General features: G+C 49.2%; 1 protein-coding gene across 3 annotated transcripts in view; it reads right to left on the reverse strand.

Moving 5' to 3' along the window:
* Positions 1-18,735, reverse strand: part of GRB10 (growth factor receptor bound protein 10) — a 173,321-nt gene that overhangs the window by 80,301 nt on the left and 74,285 nt on the right. For all 3 annotated transcript variants that reach the window (XM_047695307.1, XM_047695306.1, XM_047695308.1), the window contains one exon: positions 15,078-15,168. In XM_047695307.1, coding sequence (XP_047551263.1) covers positions 15,078-15,168 — 91 coding nt within the window. The remainder of the gene's footprint in view (positions 1-15,077; positions 15,169-18,735) is intronic.

The following is an 18,735-nucleotide window of genomic DNA, read 5'->3' on the forward strand; positions in this document are numbered from 1 at the left end:
CCCACTTCCTAATAAGCATTAGGTTTTGGTACAAATATGTACACTTCTCCACCAATCCTATGGATTATGGGACAAGGAGGTGACCCAACCCACCTGTATTCATGTGTGCATCTTAGGACGGCTTGTGCAAAGCTCAACCATAAGTGGACAGAACCTACAGAAACACAGAGAGCCCAAGATGCCTTCCAGCTGTGCCAAGAGCTCTTCCCAAATCTCCCCAGAGCAGCTCCTGGCCAGGGCTAGAACGGGCCCAGGATGCTGCCTGCAGGGGCTCTCAGGAAGGGAGGCTGGGCCCTGTGTCCCCATCGTGACAGATTCCCCCTTCTCACCACTTGCTATGGGATACCCGAAACACTGCAATCCTCAGGGGGAAGGGTAAGCCACAAAGTCTGGGGCAGATCCCCCAACCAAAGGCAGATATCCCCATGGCCAGACAACATTTACCTCTATCACCAAAGCAAACAAGCAAAAAAAGTTAAGATAATGATTAATCGCTATCAGCAGACTTTGATCTCAGTGAGATTCACGAGTTGAATCCATGTTTTAGAGAAGTGTCAAATGATTCCATTCCTCTCCCCGCCCCCCAACCCTGGCAACACCATCTGTAAAAAGGGGAAGCCACTCATTTCGCTCAGTGACTCTGTTCGCTGAAACTCATAACCGGAATCCCATGTTTGGGGAGGACCACCCAGCCAGAGTGCAAACTTGCCTTCGATCTTGGCCTGTGTCCTGCTTCACGGGTGCAGGAAGCACCCAGACAGTGCTGAAGGCCTGGTAGGACTGAGGTGTTCCGAGCGTGGGAACATACAGCACAGGAAAAGAATTTTCCACTCCGGAGAAGTTACATCCCACCCTGCAAGGACCAAGGACCTCAGCAACACATTATGGAAAAAAGCAGAGACTTAGGAGTGCAATCTCTATTTATACTATTAGAAGACAACTGGGGCGGGGGGGGGACAGAGCCAGGCGCCCAAAATATCACTCAAAAAAGACAGAATTAATTGTGTCTTTCTCTTTCACAATTTACCGTGTTTCTTCTCCAGACCTCTGGTCCAGACCCCTCATTCTTCCATTACATCAGAAAGCAGGCAGATGCTGGGCGCACGTAACTATGTAAACAGCTGGTCATTCTGGAAGGTTCTCACTTGCCATCAATCCTAAAAATATTAGTCCAAGAACGCTGGACTTGAAGAGGAAGAATCCAGGTCACAGTCCAAAAGTCTACCCGTTGCTAACACTGCTCTCTCAAAAAAGGCAAATTTTTAAAGGTAAATTAGACACTGGGGAGTCCTTATTACCTCATTCAACATGAACGCTCGGTTTCCATGAATTTAACTCCGTAAGCGTAAAATTCACTCATTTGACAAACATTTACTGGGCACCAACTATATACCTGCCATCGTTCCAGGTACTGGAAATGCAAATATTAACAAAACAGACAGGGTCCTCGTCACCTGAACGTAACCATGTCCCTCCAAGCTGTTTTGGGAAAGGATTCCCCCAGGGAAACAAAGTAGCAAGGGAGGCGATGACATCTGACTACCTCCACTTGGGACCCTGAACCTGCTCCCAGGTGGAGGCCAGTGAGGGAGGGACCAGCAGAGGAGACATCGCAGAGAAAGCAAGTGCCAGACCTCCAGCCAGCAGGAGGGAATCCCGCCCAGGACCGAGCATCTTGCAAGAGAGGACAGGGACAGGCGAGAGGCGACAGCAGCACGGGGCGCAGTCTGTGCTGTCAGAAGAGAACCTTGGCACAGCTGATGGAGGGGCCACAGCAGAAGAGTGTCCCAGAGGCCAGACACGCTCCTCGCATGGTTATGCTCACTCCTGGCAGAAGAGGAGAGGTTTTTTGTTTTCTTTTGTTTAAGGATTTTATTTACTTATTTGAGAGAGAGACAGAGAGAGAGACCATGAGAGGGGAGAAGGTCAGAGGGAGAAGCAGACTCCCCGTGGAGCTGGAGCCTGATGTGGGACTCGATTCTGGGACGCCAGGATCGTGACCTGAGCCGAAGGCTGTGGCTTAACCAACTGAACCACCCAGGTGCCCCAGAAGAGGAGAGTTTTAAACCGAGATCTCTACTTACAGGCAAGACTGTCAACTACAGGGCATTCAGCTCTAAGAAGAGCCCGATTTCTAAGGCCTTAGGATGGGAAAAGTCGTTCCAGGGTAACATACCAGGCGATTCCAAGAAATCGCACAGCTCTCAGAACGGAAATGCCCAGGAGAGAGGAGCTGCCTTTCCAGGATGTTGGGGAAAACAGGGTTTCACCAGAAAGACTCTGGATGGGGCAGGCGGGGTCTGGGAATCTGGATCCCCCGTCCCTCTCCAACTCGATGAATAAGGAACGGGAGTGACAGGGCAGCTTTGGTTTGTGAAAACAGCTTCCGGAGACTCACCCAGATTCATTCTGCAACTAACTCCTTGGAGCTGGGTCAGGGAAGGAAGGGAGGGCAGTCCTAACCAAAGGCTTATTATTCTTATGGTAATTATTTTTCAATTAAGAGAAATGAAGTGGTCTGTTCTGATGAATGCTGCAGGAGAAGCAGGGATCTCCCAGGCTGGGTGTTCAGGGGAGGGGGAGGCCACGGGTGTGATTTCTACTCTCTCCACTGATGATGCTGATAAGCATAAGCTCCCATTTCCTGAGCTCCTAGAAAGCACCAGGTCCTGGGCCAGGCACCTCACAGCCCAGGCTGTTCCTCACCCTCTTACCAAACCAGTCAAGTAGGTATTTTCCAGATTTCAGCTGAAGATACGGAGGCAGAGCCACTCAGCTCCCCAGACAAGGGGGTGCAGAGTCCAATCCAGATCTGTCCGCCTCTGGAGTTGGACATGTTGCCTCCGTCTTATATTTAACTTTCTTTTTTCCCCCTCACTGAGCTTGAGTTTCTGGAAGACTAGGACCTTCATGTTCTTTCTCTTTTGCTTCACTGTCTAACGTCGCACCCGGCACACAACAGGTGCTCGGTAAATTGGAGTTGAAGACCTAAACAACAGAGTCAGCAGCCTCCGTCAATCCAGCTGCTGAGTTTTCTAGAAAGCCAGCCAGGCAGCATTCCAAAACCCTCTGGTGCCCGCCGGGCCTCCGATCCTGTAGTTCCTTGGAAAAAGGCCCTCCAGGCAGGTGACACGGAAGCCACCAGGTAGATAAGTGCTGGACTAATTCCAACAAGGGAGGACACATGTCTAGACATGGGGACGGTGCAGGAAGCATTACCCAGCAGGCCAGAGCTGTGCCTGCCTGAGCCTCCCTGACTCTGTTGAGCCTACCGGGTCATCCTTGAGGTCACAGAGAGGACAGAAGAATGCGATTCTGTCCCCATCCTGGAAGAGCAGCCAACGCCCCGCTCCCTTTGGGGCATCCCCACCGTGAGAAATCTCGCTCCCTCTGAAAGCACCTCTTCCTCCAGGCCACAGTCTCTCTGGCTTCCCTGCCCCACTGTGGATGCAGCTGCACCTCCCAGGAGAAGACACGGCTTCATAGATCCTAAGTCCCCCTCGCTCCGCATGGCATCGCCCAGAGACACTGAACAGGAGGACTGGGGCTTGGTGGGAAGTCAGGCTCCGCACCGGGAAGAGCTCCATTTGCAGACAGAAGTTGAGAAGCAGGGTACACTTCTCAAGCCCTGGACGCCCTGCTCGCATCTCCAAGGAGCAGACACTTAGCCGTCAGCAGAGTCTGATTCCGTATCCCACAGGACCCACCTTCATTGTCTGCTATGTCCACTGCCCTGTGTGCTGGTGAAGGAGGAATTCAGAGAGACAGCATGGGCGGGGGTAGGTGGGGGGAGCACAGGAACATTCACTGGGATCGCTGGTACAATGCTCACATCACACCCATGAGCTACGGGCTATCACGCACATGTCACAGATTAGAAAACCGGGGCTCAGAGAGGTGAAAACACAGGGATCACAGAGCTCCTGGTGGACCCTGAGTTCCTACCCTGGGGAGCCTTAAAAGCCAACATTCTTTTTAGTTTGTTTTTCCCCAAAGATTAAAAATGAAAACGTGATCCCTGGTCTCATCTCAAGGAGCCTAGAAAGAAATGGGAAAGACAGACACGCACTCGGCAAACTATAAGACAGAACAAAGTGTAAGAAGTTTTCAGGAGGAAACTTCTGGGTGGCTCAGTTGGTTAAGCGTCTGACTTTGGTTCAGAACCAAGGATACTCTTTCATCACTGACCTTAATACTGAATTTTACCTAAATCACATCCACTGCTTCCAAAAAGGGACTGATACTTCTTCAGATGGATGCAAAGGTCCATGTGTTCTATGGCTAATAAATTAAAACCTCGCTGCTCACTGCTGTGTCCCCGAGCCTGCCATGGCCCAGACAAGCAACAAATCTATGTCGAGTGAAGGTAAGAAACAGGAAAGGTGAGGAGCCAGAGGAAGAAAAGCCAACACGCAGAAGAGCACAGGACTTGCGGGGGTAAAGCCCTCTATGAGCAGCAAGTGCCCCGACAGCAAAGAAAGCACAAAACATTAACGGGCTCCAACGAGCTGCTGAAAGGAAACAGGAAGGCCTGGCATGAGTTGTCAGAGCATCAGGGAAGCAAGAAAGAGCGGAGACCCGGGGGTCACAGACAGCGACGTGCACTGTTTCAGTGCCAAAGGGGAACTGGGAATGGGGAGGTCCTCGGCTCACCTGCCGCTGGGAAACACAGAGCGAGCAGGTGCCTCCATGGCTTTTTGTTCTGTCTTCCTCACGGAGACAGAAACTCTTCCAGGTACAAAGGATGGCGCAAGCACAGGTCCAGGATAGGGGAAGGGGCTGCAGGGGTCCAACCTTTCTGGCTGCTTCTGAGGAGAAGGAAAACTCAGCCCCTTCCTCTAAAATCTCATTTTGGCGCATTAAAAACCCCGAGGAGTAGGAAGAACAGGAAGGCACAAGCAGACCCTGAAGGACGGAGGGCGAACTCCAGAGGCAGAGCAGCTGGGGGTGGGGGGGTTGGGACCCCACCGGCCAGGGCCAAACTCGGCGCTGCTACTCCACAGGGCATGTTCTGGGTGACTCTTCTGACCTCTGGGCCTCAGTCTCCTCCCCTGCAAATATGGGAAAACGAGTGCCCATTGCATAGTGCAGTTGAACTTACTGGTTAGCAGGGGACGAACCTATTTTTTAACAGGGAAGTCACCTGAACAGGTAAGAAACAGAGGACAGAGAAACACAGCCCACCTTTCGGAATGTCTACAATATCGTCACTTGAATGGATACTGCAAAAGCATTAACCACCGTTTGTGGGCAAACGCTATCATTAGATGTAGCCTGAAGGCGTTTCTTTTTCCAAAAGGCAGAAAGATGTCACTCTGTGGGTGAAGGATTATACGTGGTTTTCCTCCTAGCTTTGTGCCATCTCAGCCCTAAGGAAAGGTGTGTAGGCATGGGAGGAGGGTGAAGGCATCAAAATCATAATCAACTTTGGCTTCAATATCCAACCAGAGGCCAATATCCATTACTGTTCAGGATTCCATGGGACACGTCAGACAAAGAACTTTACTTGAGGGGAAAGCATCGTTTCCCTGTGAGGGCAAGAAACTAAGAAAACAAGAGTTACTTTTACATGTGTGCACGTGTGCACATGTGCGTGCGTAAAGTGGGCGAAATGATGACGTCCTCATGGATAACAGAGTAAAACACGGACATCCAATGAGCCGTGACACAAGCCGGGTCCCAAAGCTACAATCAAGCCACAGTCTAGTTAGCTGATGTTCTGACTTCACCCTCCGTCATCTCACCTCCAACGTTCCTAAGACCACCATGAGGAGGGAAGGCCTTTGGTCGCCTGGAATTACCAGAGCCCCCCACTTGGGGGGTCGGGGTGGGAACTCGGGGCCTTTCTGGAACCCACAAGAACGTCTACACCACATGCTTTCAGCAATTCCTTAAATAACGATCTAAAAGATACACGTAGGACTAAGGCATTAGAGCAGAACCTTCATGGTAAGACATGGTTCCTCTGCTGGAGAAATGCACGACATCAGGAGAAAAAGGAAAATATGGTCCCTAGAGTAACACTTACACAAAACAGCCTGTACGATCAGGTGTGGACCACAAGCTTCCCCTAAATTACCTCCAAAGGTGAAGATGCATGGGCGTCGCTTTGATTCCACTTCTACACTGAGTGACCTCTGGGTCACTCCTGGGCAAGTGACCGAACATCTCTGGCTCAGTTTCCCGATCCGCGGCTCTAATGACTCCGCGGAAACATAAGAGACATGTGGGAGGTTTTAGCACTGGACTCCAAGTTACCATTGTCCTATTAGTGTATTTCATGGCAATTCTGTGAGACCGGTATTTGCTACCGAAGATTCTAAACCACGACGTGGTTCCTCAGTCGCCCACGGTCCTGGGGCGCTGCCGCTGGAAGAAACAAGAGCCACGGAATGTCGTGCCCCGAGCCTGGCCGTCCCCCACGTCGGTGACATTGGCCAAGGCTCCCTGCAGGGGAGACACAAAACAAAACAACCTTTCCCAATCCACTTCACCTCTACAGGCATTCTTTTCTAATTCTGGTCTCTTCCACTTGGCAGACAGATGATCTAAGCCAAGTGCTGGACTCTGGTGTCTCCATGGGAGCCCCGGGGTCGCTGGGTGCATGACTCTGCGCACCATGAACAATGTCTGCAAAACGTGGGGCTCGATCCCAGGACCCTGGGATCATGACCTGAGCAGAAGGCAGCTGCGTTACCGACTGAGCCGCCCAGGCACCCTTGGTCTTTTCTCATTTTAAACAAGCTGCTTCTGGAGCATATCTTCAAAAGACTGTCAGGAGCAATTCTAGCTATTACAAAACCACCATCTTTTAAAGGAAAATGCAATCCTTCCTGCAGGGCGGGGCAGGGAGACGCGTGAAGCGTGTGCAGCTACGGACACCCAAAAACAAGCTGCTTACGTGGCAACGAGCTAATAAACGCTCAAGCACTGAATCCTCTCCGCCAGAGAGAAAGAACAGGTCAAGGAAAGTCACTGGGAGTCTTTTGTTTTAAACCCCGGGTCCCTTGCAAAGAGCCAGCCACGTCGCCATCAGACACATGGTGCAAACCTTCAGGCTTCTCAACAGAGCGTCTGAGGGGGCCTTGCAGATCACAGGAGGCAAAGGACAGCACTGGGACCTCCGTCACATTCGGGCCTGTGGTCCCAGGGCACCTTGTTAGGAGGAACCTGAGCGCTGAACCTGGTGTCAGGTGTAAAGGTGGGGGGCGGCTCAGAGAGGCAGGGAGGAGGGCCCACCCCCAAGCCCGCTCAGTCCAGACCCGGGGCTGGAGGCACCACAGACAGAGGAGAGCAGGGGGGATTTGGACACACCTGACAGAGGGAGCTGTGCCTTCCTACCCCAACCCCAGACCTGGAGCCTCGGCCACGGCCTGGTCCGGCTCTAGCGCCACATTTCCCACCTGCCACGAGTGTCCGTGGTCCAAACGCACACAGCACGCTTTCCTGTGCGTGCCTTTTGCCAGGTTTCCTATCTGATCGTCTCTCTTATTCAGAGGGTTTTAAAAATAAACTGAGGCTACTAACAGTCTATGTGTTAATTGCACTGCAGTAATTTTTTCCAGGCTGGAGTGGGCCAGTCAGTGTTTGAAATGCTGCTCCCTGCGCAGATGTGTATCTGTCGTATCCTCAAACATCACTGTTCCTTTACAGCGGTGCTGAGTCTTACTAGGAAATGCTTTCTTGGCCTGAGGTTATAAAGATTCTCACAACTCATTCTTACGAGACTATGTTTTTAAAAAAATGCTCCTTTCTACTTGTAGTGATTGAATTAGCCTGAAATTGATGATGAAGGACAGGATGGGGGCAGGGATCCACCTCCCCCTCCACCCGGGCCCATAGGTCCTTTCTGCTCTGCTGGGACTTCCCTGAGCTGCACCGAGTTTCCAAAAATGCACGGTGCTCTTTATGACACATCTACTCTGGTCCTTAGGGCTATGCGTCCTTGAATCACTAACACGCTTTCCCAATTGCGATGGGTCCTAAAGAAGCCTTGTTATCGCTCGTCCACATTTAAGTTATGAGCTATCTGGGGCGCCGGGCTGGCTCAGTCCGTGGAGCACGAAACTCTTGATCTCAGGGTTGTGGGTTCGAGCCCCACACTGGGTGGAGAGGGGTCTTAGGAATAAATCAAGTTAGAAGCCATCTGACAAGTCATACCAAAACTCTGCAAAACATGGCCCCACGTGCGCTAAATTTAAAGACCCATTTGATAACATGTGGCGTCTTCGCTAGTGAAGGCTTTGGATCAGAGATCACGGGAGAGCGCGCGACTGTTTACATCTTGTCTATGTCCTTCAGCAGCAACTTACAAAGTCATCAAGGTTCATGTCCTCCTAGCTCCCTTCTGGTTCTGTGACTGCTGTCAGTGGGATTTCTTTTTACATTCCTCTTCCTGATTGTCTTCGATTGTTACATTTTATCTGTCGATATTACATTGTATCTGCCAGCTTGAAGAACTCACTCAGTTTAAAAATCTGTAAGTCAGTGTAGACTTCCTGTCTGGGTGCTTTGCAAACAGGCACAGATTTCATCGCTCTACTTTGGTGTCTGCATTTCTGTTTCTCTGTTTACCATTTTGTTGCACTGGCTAAGACCTCTAGTGACAGCAGGCACTTGGGTGTGATTCTGTGTTTTTCACAGACACGACTAATATTACTCCGGTGTGTATGATGGATGCTGTAAGCTTGGGACAGGTTGCAGAGTTTCCCTAAAGGACTGGCTTAGGGTTTTGCTCTCATCACCTCTTCTGTATTATAGGAGTTCAGAATTGTATATATTCTTACGGTCACTGGTAAGATACCACTTTTCCCCCTTAAATCTCTGAATGTGTCAAGGTCTTCTCCATCTAACATTGGTAAAGCATCCTTCCACGATTATAATAAACCCAACCTGGTTATAACATTTGTTTGATGTTTAAGGCAAACGGGTAAATCTGACTAATGTTTTCAGGGTTGTATGATAATGTAAAATACGCCCAGCCTGTATGCGGACCTCTTGTGCTGTCCGTCTCCAGCAGAGCTACAGAGCACTGTAAGACAAATGGAGGAAGGTCTGCTCCCTACCTCTCCAACAGCTCATGGAAAGAGAGCAATGATTTACTCCTTCAAGGTTTTGTGACACTCAATGCAAAACCCCAAGCACTCTTGAGGCAATGGTACTGAATACAGACTCCGTTCTGCCGGAGTTAATTCTTTATTAAGATTTTGTATTTTGCCAAGAGTCAAATTATGGTTCATTTTGTTTTCCTCTTTCTTCTTCCTTATTTCTTCCAAATTCTGTACCTGAAACTCTGAGTGCTGTCCACACCACTCACAGAGCTATCCATTCTGTCATGTCACAAAACATTCCAGAAGCACTGTACAGGCAAAACAGTTTTGGTTTCCTTAGGTAATCTCCATGATAGCTTTTATTTCTAATGAGGTCAGGGCCTTTTGTTGTTGTTGTTGTTGTTTGTTTCGTTTTTAAGAATTTGTTTGGAGCAGTCTTAGGTTTATGACAAAATTCAGAGGACGGTAAGGGGATGTCCCACAAACCCACTGCCCTCCTACAAGCATGGCCTCACCCATGATCAACTTCACTTACCAGAAAGGATGGCTGTTTGTTTGTTTGTTTTTTACCACAGAGGACCCTCTGCTGACACATCATAACCAGCCAAAGTCCGCAGCTGACCTCAGGGTCAACACTGTTGGTGTTGAACGTTCCATGGGTTTGGACAAATATATCCATCCTTATGACATCACACACGGTACCGCCACTGCTCTAACTCCTCTCGGCTCTGCCTGGCCGTGTTTTCCCACCACTACCGTGGCAACCACGGTCTCCCGACTGTCTCCACAGCTTTTCCTTTTCCAGAACGTCACAGACTTGGAATCCGACCACATGTCCACTGGCCACACCAGCTCCTTCCACACAGGAATACGCACCCCAGCTTCCTCCCTGTCTTTCTGTGACTGATAGCTCCTTTCTTCGTAGCACTGAGTAATACTGCACTGTCTGGATGGACCAACTTGTTCATCCATTCATCTAATGAAGGACATTATGGTGCCTTCCAAGCTTTCCGGCAATTATGAGTAAAGCCATGCACACCCCTGTGTAGGATTCTGTGTGGACGTACATTTTCAACTCTTCCGGGTAAATACCAAGGTGCGCAACTGCTTGGACCCTATGGTAAAAATAAGCTTAGTTTTCTAAGAAACTGCCAAACCGACGTCCTAAGCCTCTGTGCCATTCTGCATTCCCACGGACGGCGAATGAGAGTTTCTGTGGCTCCAACATGCTTGTCAGCGTTGGGTGTGCCATTTTGGTTTTTTGCTATTGTTGTTTTTAAGATTTTATTTATTTATTTATTTATTTATTTATTTGTTGTGTTATGTTAGTCACCATAAAGTACATCATTATTTTTTGATGCAGTGTTCCCAGATTCATCGTTTACACACCACACCCAGTGCTCCGTGCAATCCGTGCCCTCCTTAATACCCACCACCAGGCTCACCCATCCCCCCACCCTTCTCTCCCCTCCAAAACCCTCAATCTGTTTCTCAGAGTCCACAGTCTCTCATGGTTTTATTTATTTGACAAAGAGAAAGAGAGGACAAGGAGGCAGAGCGGAAGGCAGAGGGAGAGGGAGAAGCTGGTTTCGCACTGAGCAGGGAGCCCGACATGGGGCTCGATCCAAGACCGCGGGATCATGACCTGAGCCGACAGCAGACGTTTCACTGACGGGGCCACCCAGGCACCCTGGCCATTTTGTTTTTAGGCTTTTGCAGTCAGTTATCCATTTCCTTCCTATTTTCACATTCACAAGGATGCTCATGGTTTTCTTGCGGTTGTTGTTTGAACTCCCTGACGTGCTCTCCACGTGGTTTCCCTGTGCGCCCATCTTCCTCCTGAGTGTCTGTGACAGAGGCTTGCAGTTTTGGTAGATTTTACGAAAGACTGGCTTTTGGTTTTGCTCCCCCTTTTGATACTTCCTCATCATTCCCATAATTTCTGATCTCCGTTTTTGTAAATGCTTCCTCTACATTCCTTAGCACTCTTGATTTGTCACGCTCCTCATTTCCATTTTTCTGCCAAGATTAGAAATGGAGTTCCAAATACCTTAATACAACTTTCTACCTGCAGTACACTCATAGTTCACTCAATTCTAAATGACTGGTACTTTCATGGTGACTTCCTCTGTAATCCACGAGTGGGGAAACGGTGTGTTTTTAAAGTTTCCACACACGTTTACATGTTTACCTTTTGAACTTTTTCTCTTGATTTCCGATTTAATCACACTGGGCCAAAGAACGTGGCCTGCATGAAATAGATTGCTTAACATTTAATGCAAAAAAATAAAGATATAAAATAAAATTTAGTGCAGTTTCCCATATGTGGTCAACTTTTTTAAAAAGCTACACAGATTTTAGAAAAGAATCAACAGTCTGTTGGGAGCACGGTTCTGTATATTTCTACGAATCTGGGACTGTTAATACTGTTACAGAAATGCTTAGAATTACTCCGACAATCATATTCTGAACTTTCTGCTTGACATCCTTTTTATTTTTCACATCTCGCTTTTCTTCCTTTTCTATTGATGTTGGTTGTTTTTGTTATATATAGATCCCCTCATATCTTTTTCTGCTAGATTAGAAACTATATACACATATTGTTTCAATAACTACAGTCGATACTTCAGTTGCAACTAAGATTTTAAAATACATAACTGAGGGGTTAACTAAGGGGGCGCCTGGGTGGTCCCGATGGTTGAGAATATGACTCTTGGGTTTGGCTCAGGTCATGATCTCAGGGTCGGGAGATCAAGCCCCATGTCGGGCCCCGCACTTGAGATTCTCTCTCCCTCTGCTCCCACCCCCCCAACTCTCTCTCTCAAATACATACAGTCTTTAAAATACATAAGTAAGTATACTTTTTCTAACACAATCTCAAATCGTTCTATGTTCTACTTCTCCCAACGGAGGTCTTATTATATAACTGCTCACGGAGCAAACCCTCAAATGATACCATGATATAACCACACAGAGAGCAAACCTCAAAAGACACACATACACACTTGGGGCGTCTAATTACTGAAGTTCAGCTTAACCTTAGTTGAACAGTCCGTATGGAACTGACCCTGTGACATGGCGTCCCTTTCTCTGCGCATTGCTGTGTCCCATACTCTGCGCCTTGCAAGGCGCTCATGATCTTCTTTCTAAAGGACAACGCTGAATGAATCAGAGACGATTGCCAGTCACAAATCTTCTCAATCTTCACCTGAAAAAGCTTTCCTTTGCTTTCAGTACGTGTTGGTGTGAACTCCCAGATGGATGGTCCCTTTCACCTCACGGCTGTGAAATCACCCAGGCTCTCCTCTGGCACTTGTTGGGTCTGTGTGGGCTGCCAATCCGATGGCCGTCCAGGCGCTGGGAAGTCTGCATTGTCCCCGAAGGCCTTTTCTTTGCCTTCTGCTTTCTGGAACCTTGCCAGATGCTTCCCAATGTGGATCAATCTTCCCTTTTCCTCTTGGTTCTTTGAGCCTGCTCTGGGGACTGCCTGTCCCGTTCTGGCCAATTCCCACCAGCCTCTCTTCGGATCCCCCTCTCCCTCCCACCTACACACTCCGGGACATCTAAGTGTGTGTGTGTCCAAGGGCCCACTCATTTTTTCCCAGGTCCATCTGTGCTGGAGGGAGGTGAACCCTGAAATGAATTCTCCTTGGACTGAATCCAGCACTTTGAAAATGCCAGGAACTCTGCCATTCACTTCTAACACATGGACTCTCCCCTCTAGCTGTTCCCGTCACCCCACTGTGCTTCAGTGTGTCCGTTATGACACGACACGTTCGATCACCTCCCCGCGCAGCACACACACGCTCCCTTCAAAGCCATGGTCAGACCCACCTTCACTGCATCTGGAAAGCGGCGGTCTGCTGATTGTGGTGGTTGTACTTCTTCTCAGTGTTTAAGGAATTCAGTTTGCAGACTCATTGGGGGTGGCTTGTGCTCTGTTTTCCTCCCACCCCTCCCTGTGGGGGGACGGAGCAGGGCGCTCGGCACCGCTGCTATCTCTCGGAACGCTGCCCGGGCCCCGGTCTGAACTGCCCTCCGCTGCTGGGGGCTTCTACAGCCCAGCGGAAATAAGCATGGGCACTGCTCATTCTCTAAAAATATCTGGCCTGTGGTCCAGCCTGAGTGAGTCCTTCTGATTTCCCTGTTTTACATGCAATGGGGGACAGAGTTACTGAGGACTGGAGGGAAAGGCGTCCAAGGTCACGGGTGGAGGCACACTCGTTGGTTCCCTGTGGCCCTGCTTCAAGTGCTGGGATGTGTCCGACGCTGGGTTTCAGAGGCCGGGTGTAACTCTGGAGCAAGGAAGGGAACCCGCTCTGCTCTGCATGAAGCCCACTCCATCTTCTGTGCTCAACCCTCACGGCCACTAACCAAGCAGCTGTGACACCCATGGGATGCTTAGTTTTAAACCTTAGAAAAGGTTTATGCTTTATTTTTTTCAAGATTTTATTTATTTACTTGACACACAGAGAGAGAGAGCATGAGCGGGGGGAGCCGTAGAAGGAGAGAGAGAAGTTAACTCCCCGCTGAGCAAGGAGGCCGACGCGGGGCTCGATCCCAGGACCCTGAGACTATGACCCGGGCCAAAGGCAGATGCTTAACCCACTGAGCCACCCAGGCACCCCGAGCTCTAAACTTTAACGAGCTCTTTCAGTATGATTTTTTCCTAACTTTCTTTTTATTTTTAAAGATTTTATTTATTTATTTGACAGACAGAGATCACAAGTAGGCAGAGAAGCAGGCAGAGAGAGAGGAGGAGGAAGCAGGCTCCCTGCTGAGCAGAGAGCCCGATGCGGGGCTCGATCCCAGGATCCTGGGATCATGACCTGAGCCGAAGGCAGATGCTTAAATGACTAAGTCCCCCAGGCACCCCAGACCTAATTTGCTTTTAACCCCCATCCTTGCTTTCCTATGCTGCTCCCATCAGAAGTGAACAGAATGGGAGTAAAAGTCATCACAGCAAGCCGGAGGATCACCAAGTGTGCAGACACACAACACCAGCCAGAGGACAACACCCAGAAGCCAAATGCAGGGGCTGCACGGTGCAGGGGCCCTGAGAGGTGACGTTGGGTTCCCTCTGTACTGCGTCCTGAGACAACTCGTGTGGAACCGGCCTCGGGGTTCTGCGTACTGCATTTGGCTCCTCGTCACTACTCAGAACTCAGTGTTCCTATGAAACTTTTCCTAAGCCGAAATAAAGGAAGACAAAGAAGGATTACCCTTCATGCATAGGACAAACTGGGTGAGCGTTCCAAGAGCCGAAACCACCTGTCTCCACTTCCTCCGATACCGATAAAGACAGATCTTGCTCGAGGATGAACAAAATACACGGAGATAAAGGGCAGATGCTCCCAGCTCAAAGCCGTGACAGCTGGATGCTGAGTGTGGCTGCGGGGAAGGTGCTTGGCGGGGCCACCGTCCTGCTCAGTGCCCGCTGCCTTTAGAATGGCCCCCTGTGAGAGCAATGCCAGGTCTTCCTGTCTTTCTTGTTTTTAATATTTTATTTATTTATTTGTCAGAGAGAGAGAGAGAGCACAAGGAGGAGGGACAGCAGACAGAGGGAGAAGCAGACTCCCTGTCGAGCAGGGAGCCTGATGCGGGCCTCGATCCTGGGACCCTGGGATCATGACCTGAGCGGAAGGCAGACGCTTAACCGACTGAGCCACCCTGGTGTCCTGAAAGCAGTGCTGCATCTTTGTTTCTGAAAGCAGAAATCCTCTTTGGATTTCTCTAAGCGAGCAAACACAGGTTCTAAGGTAGGTCTTCCGTGAAAGTCAAGAAGCATGAAACAAACTTTGGAAAAGCAGGGATACCTGTATATCAGGATATCGAAGCCAAGTTTTTTTTTTTTTTTTTTTTTCTGTTCTAGAATTTGTTTTCTTTAAAGCAGAAAAGAGCCAAGGTCAGAATTTTTCTCGTGTGAGTGCCCAGAACAATTTCGCAGAATACGGAGTCCTAGCACAGGGGCAAAGCTGCCACTGGGGCTGATGGCATCCGTGGCATCCTGTTTTTGTCATTCCTTACCCTGGTGATTCGTGAGCCGGTCCGACGGTGCTGGGAAGCCCGGTCCCGCCAGATCTCGTGGACTGAGAGGGGGCGTCTGCTCCACCTGGTCCTGGGGAAGAGGGGAACACAAAGGCTTTGGTCAAAAGGAGCATTTCACACTTGTCCACACCCACCCTCCCCTGCAGTCCTTCTTCCTCAGTTTCTTATTTAGATTCATTCACTTTCTTGGTTTGTAAAAGTTGGTTGTTTAAAATACACCGTAAAAGGGAAGCTAATGGTGGAAAGGTGGCACCGTTTAGCAAAGGCGTCAGAAGACAAGTTACCCTAGGTCTCAGGCTTAAATTGCTTTGCCTGAATAGCAATTCAAAAAGAATTATTGTCAGCTGCTGGATTCGAGCACCGAATATAAATCATTAGCATTCCACGGAGCACATGCATTTTCTGCAACAATTACTGGTAATCAAGCCCTAGGCGGTCTGTTATCCGGAACGGAAACATCTAGGGACTGCTTATAATTGGCCGGCTCTACAGAGAAGAAGGGCTCCGTGGTTTTTTTTTTCCCCAGACGTCAGGATGAGGACAAAAATTTTAGGCAAAAGTTAAAACAGCAATGTTACAATTAACCGCACAACTCTAGGAAAAAGCATCTTCATGAGATTATAATCAACCCAATAAAAGGTTAAACGTGAGAAAAGAAAATGGGCCTTTTCATAGGGACACACCGAACACTAGGAATTAACGTGGGGCGGAAAGAGGTTAAACTCCTCTTTCAGATTTAAGAAATTCTGAGATTTTTACACTGCACCTGGATTACCTCCATAATTAGGTCTTACAACTGCGTCTGCAGGGGAAGATCTACCATCGGCACAAAGAGCAGCCAACTCGGCAAATTCACCCCTACCTATGCCAACAGCAGCAAACGTGTGTGCAGAGTTTACTGGGCAGAGCTGGACTCCCACTTCACAGCTGGGGACACTCCGGGACAGGAAGGTTATGTCCACCTGACTGACCTCTGCTGGCATTAGAACCCAGGTGGTAGGGTTCAGAGCCCACGTGCCTTCCCACTCATGCTGCCCACGAAACTCAAGAAAAGCTCATTCATTTTGACAAGTCACCTGAATGCTCCCCAGTGAACGGTTCTCCTTCCAGAGCCTTAGCCTGGGGGTACAGAAACAGGGGGATGATACTCCATCCCTCCGCTGTGTGAAAGCTACCCCATGTGCACACACACGTGGTCTGGTCCACACTGCGCGGGGTCTGCTCGCTAGAGCTGGGGAGGCAGAGTGGGGAGCACTGGGGAGAGAGACCAGAAGGGTCAGCTCACCAGTATCTACCACTCAGAAGTAGGGAGCTCGGTGCCTGGGAAGGCCCAGCCATAGCCATACCTTCGCCCAGAAAATCTGGGGAAAATGATCCAAGCCCGAGAGCATGTCTTCACTGCTGGTCTCTCTCCAAAAAAAAAAAAAAACAAAAATAGCTTTCTTTGTTTTTTTTTTTTAATTTATTATTTTTTTAAGATTTTATTTATTTATTTGAGAGAGAGACAGTGAGAGAGAGCATGAGCGAGAAGGTCAGAGGGAGAAGCAGACTCCCCATGGAGCTGGGAGCCCGATGCGGGACTCGATCTCGGAACTCCGGAATCATGACCTGAGCTGAAGGCAGTCGTCCAACCAACTGAGCCACCCAGGCGTCCCCTTCTTTCTGTTTTTTAATCATAAATGCGATACTTGCTAACTAAGAGAATCTAGATACTAAAGAAAAGCTTAAAGAAAAAAAATTCAAGCGAACCCCTCTACTTTCACCTGCAGATGAGATACCCTGTCGGTTTTTGGTTTTTCCAGAGACAAGAAAAAAGCACAAACGTGGTTTGTCTACGTGCACTATTTGAATTACTTATGGAAAATGTATATGTTACATCTGGATCGCACGGGCTTTACAAGCGATCCTGATTTTAAAAAAAAAAAAGGATTCATAATCAAATGGCATATATTACGGAATTTTAGCCTATCTTTCCGAAATTTCCCATGGCAACGAAGCACCTCCATCCGTGCTTCCAAGCCCTGGACTACTCCACTGGGTGGCCGGGCAGCACAACTTCCTGAGCCCATGCCCTCCCGGTAAGCAGGTGGTTGGTGAAGAAAGGAAGGTTCTGGTTGGGAAGGAGGAGAGGGGCTGGTTTTCAAGACAGAGTCCGGAGGCAAGAGCAAACCCAGCAGGAGCCTTGCCACGGTACAGAGGACAGAGCTGGGCAGTCAAGGTCAGAGCACGATGGGGTAACTCCCAGACCCCCAACTGCAGCCCAGCCCCCCTACTGAGGTCATCCCACCTGTTTTCTGCAATTCCACAGCCCACATTCCTCCACCATACTGGCTCTTTACCATCTGGGATAAATATTTTTCTTATTTCTTTTCTAAATTTTCAAACAAGCAGGTCAATTTTTGGAACAGAGCAGAAGTATAATAAAAATGCGCCTGAATCCCGACAGCAGGCAGGGTAACTGACAGCTCCCCCGGGGGCTCAGCACCTCTAGACCCCGTGGAAATCACACTGTGTGAACGATCCTGTGTCCTGCCTCTCTCCCTCCCCCACAAACATGACAAGATACTATGTTAAAACCTCAGTAAATATTTTCTTCAGATTCTAAACTACTCTGGTACACACTTACAGCCACTTGCAAGTTTCCCATCAACACCTCTGTGCACAAAATCCTGCCCTCGTTTCCACTTATTTCCACTGGATCCCTGGAAGTTAAGCCACTAGTCCAAAGGTTTCACCCGTATTTTTGTTTTTTTTTTTTTTTTTTGAGTCGAGATACATACTGTCAAAATCTTATTCATGCAGTTTACCCTTCCACCCAAAACAGAGGAGAACCGCCTATTTCATAATCTCTGCAAAAGACCGAGACTGGTGATCTTTCTGGAATTTCTTCTTGCCAATCCCAGAGGTAAACCGTGGTCTCGGCCTGTGGTTTTCAGCGCAGGTCTTAAATACCGAAGTTGACCATCTTCCAGAGCTTCTCAGCCCTTTGTCCTTCTCCTTAGGGACTCCCTCTCTGATGAGTCCGCTGCACTAGCGCCTGAGGGCAGCCGGCCTTTCCATTCAGCCAAGCCCACCCACTCCTTGGGAGATGAGCCCCTGGGGGCCAATTCTCTGGAGTCTGACTCAAGCAGCTCATCTGTAAAATGGGTTCAGTGACAACCCCCCGCCCTGCCCCTGCCACCCAGAACTGCTGGAGGCTTTATTTACAGCACCAAGTACAAACCCAGGGCCCAGGGCTGGGCAAGGATCCAGCCTAGGAACGTGCGCATCCCCTGCACTGGCAACCCTGGTTTACGCCTCATTATTCCTCCAGGATGAGCCCCTCACGTGTAAGAAACAGCTGCTCCTGTCTGTTGCAAATGCCTTCCCAGCCTGTCTGCAGACTTAACTGAATTTTTTATTCTCCGAAGTGTAATTCAATGTAGGCAAGTCCACGGAGCTCTTCTTCTCGGTTCGTCGAGGCAAGCTGGTGACTGCCTCTGTCCCCTCTCAAGGGAATCAGAGTCCCCAGCCTCCCCACCCTGAACACACCTGACCTCGTCAAGGACACTGGAGAGAGTCTGTGTAAGTTTTATTCTGGTCTCTCTTCCGACATGACATATTCCTCGCTCATCTCACTGACATTTTTACCGGTGGA

This window comes from Lutra lutra, chromosome 11, assembly GCF_902655055.1.
Source record: "Lutra lutra chromosome 11, mLutLut1.2, whole genome shotgun sequence".
NCBI classification, from domain to species: Eukaryota; Metazoa; Chordata; class Mammalia; order Carnivora; family Mustelidae; genus Lutra; species Lutra lutra.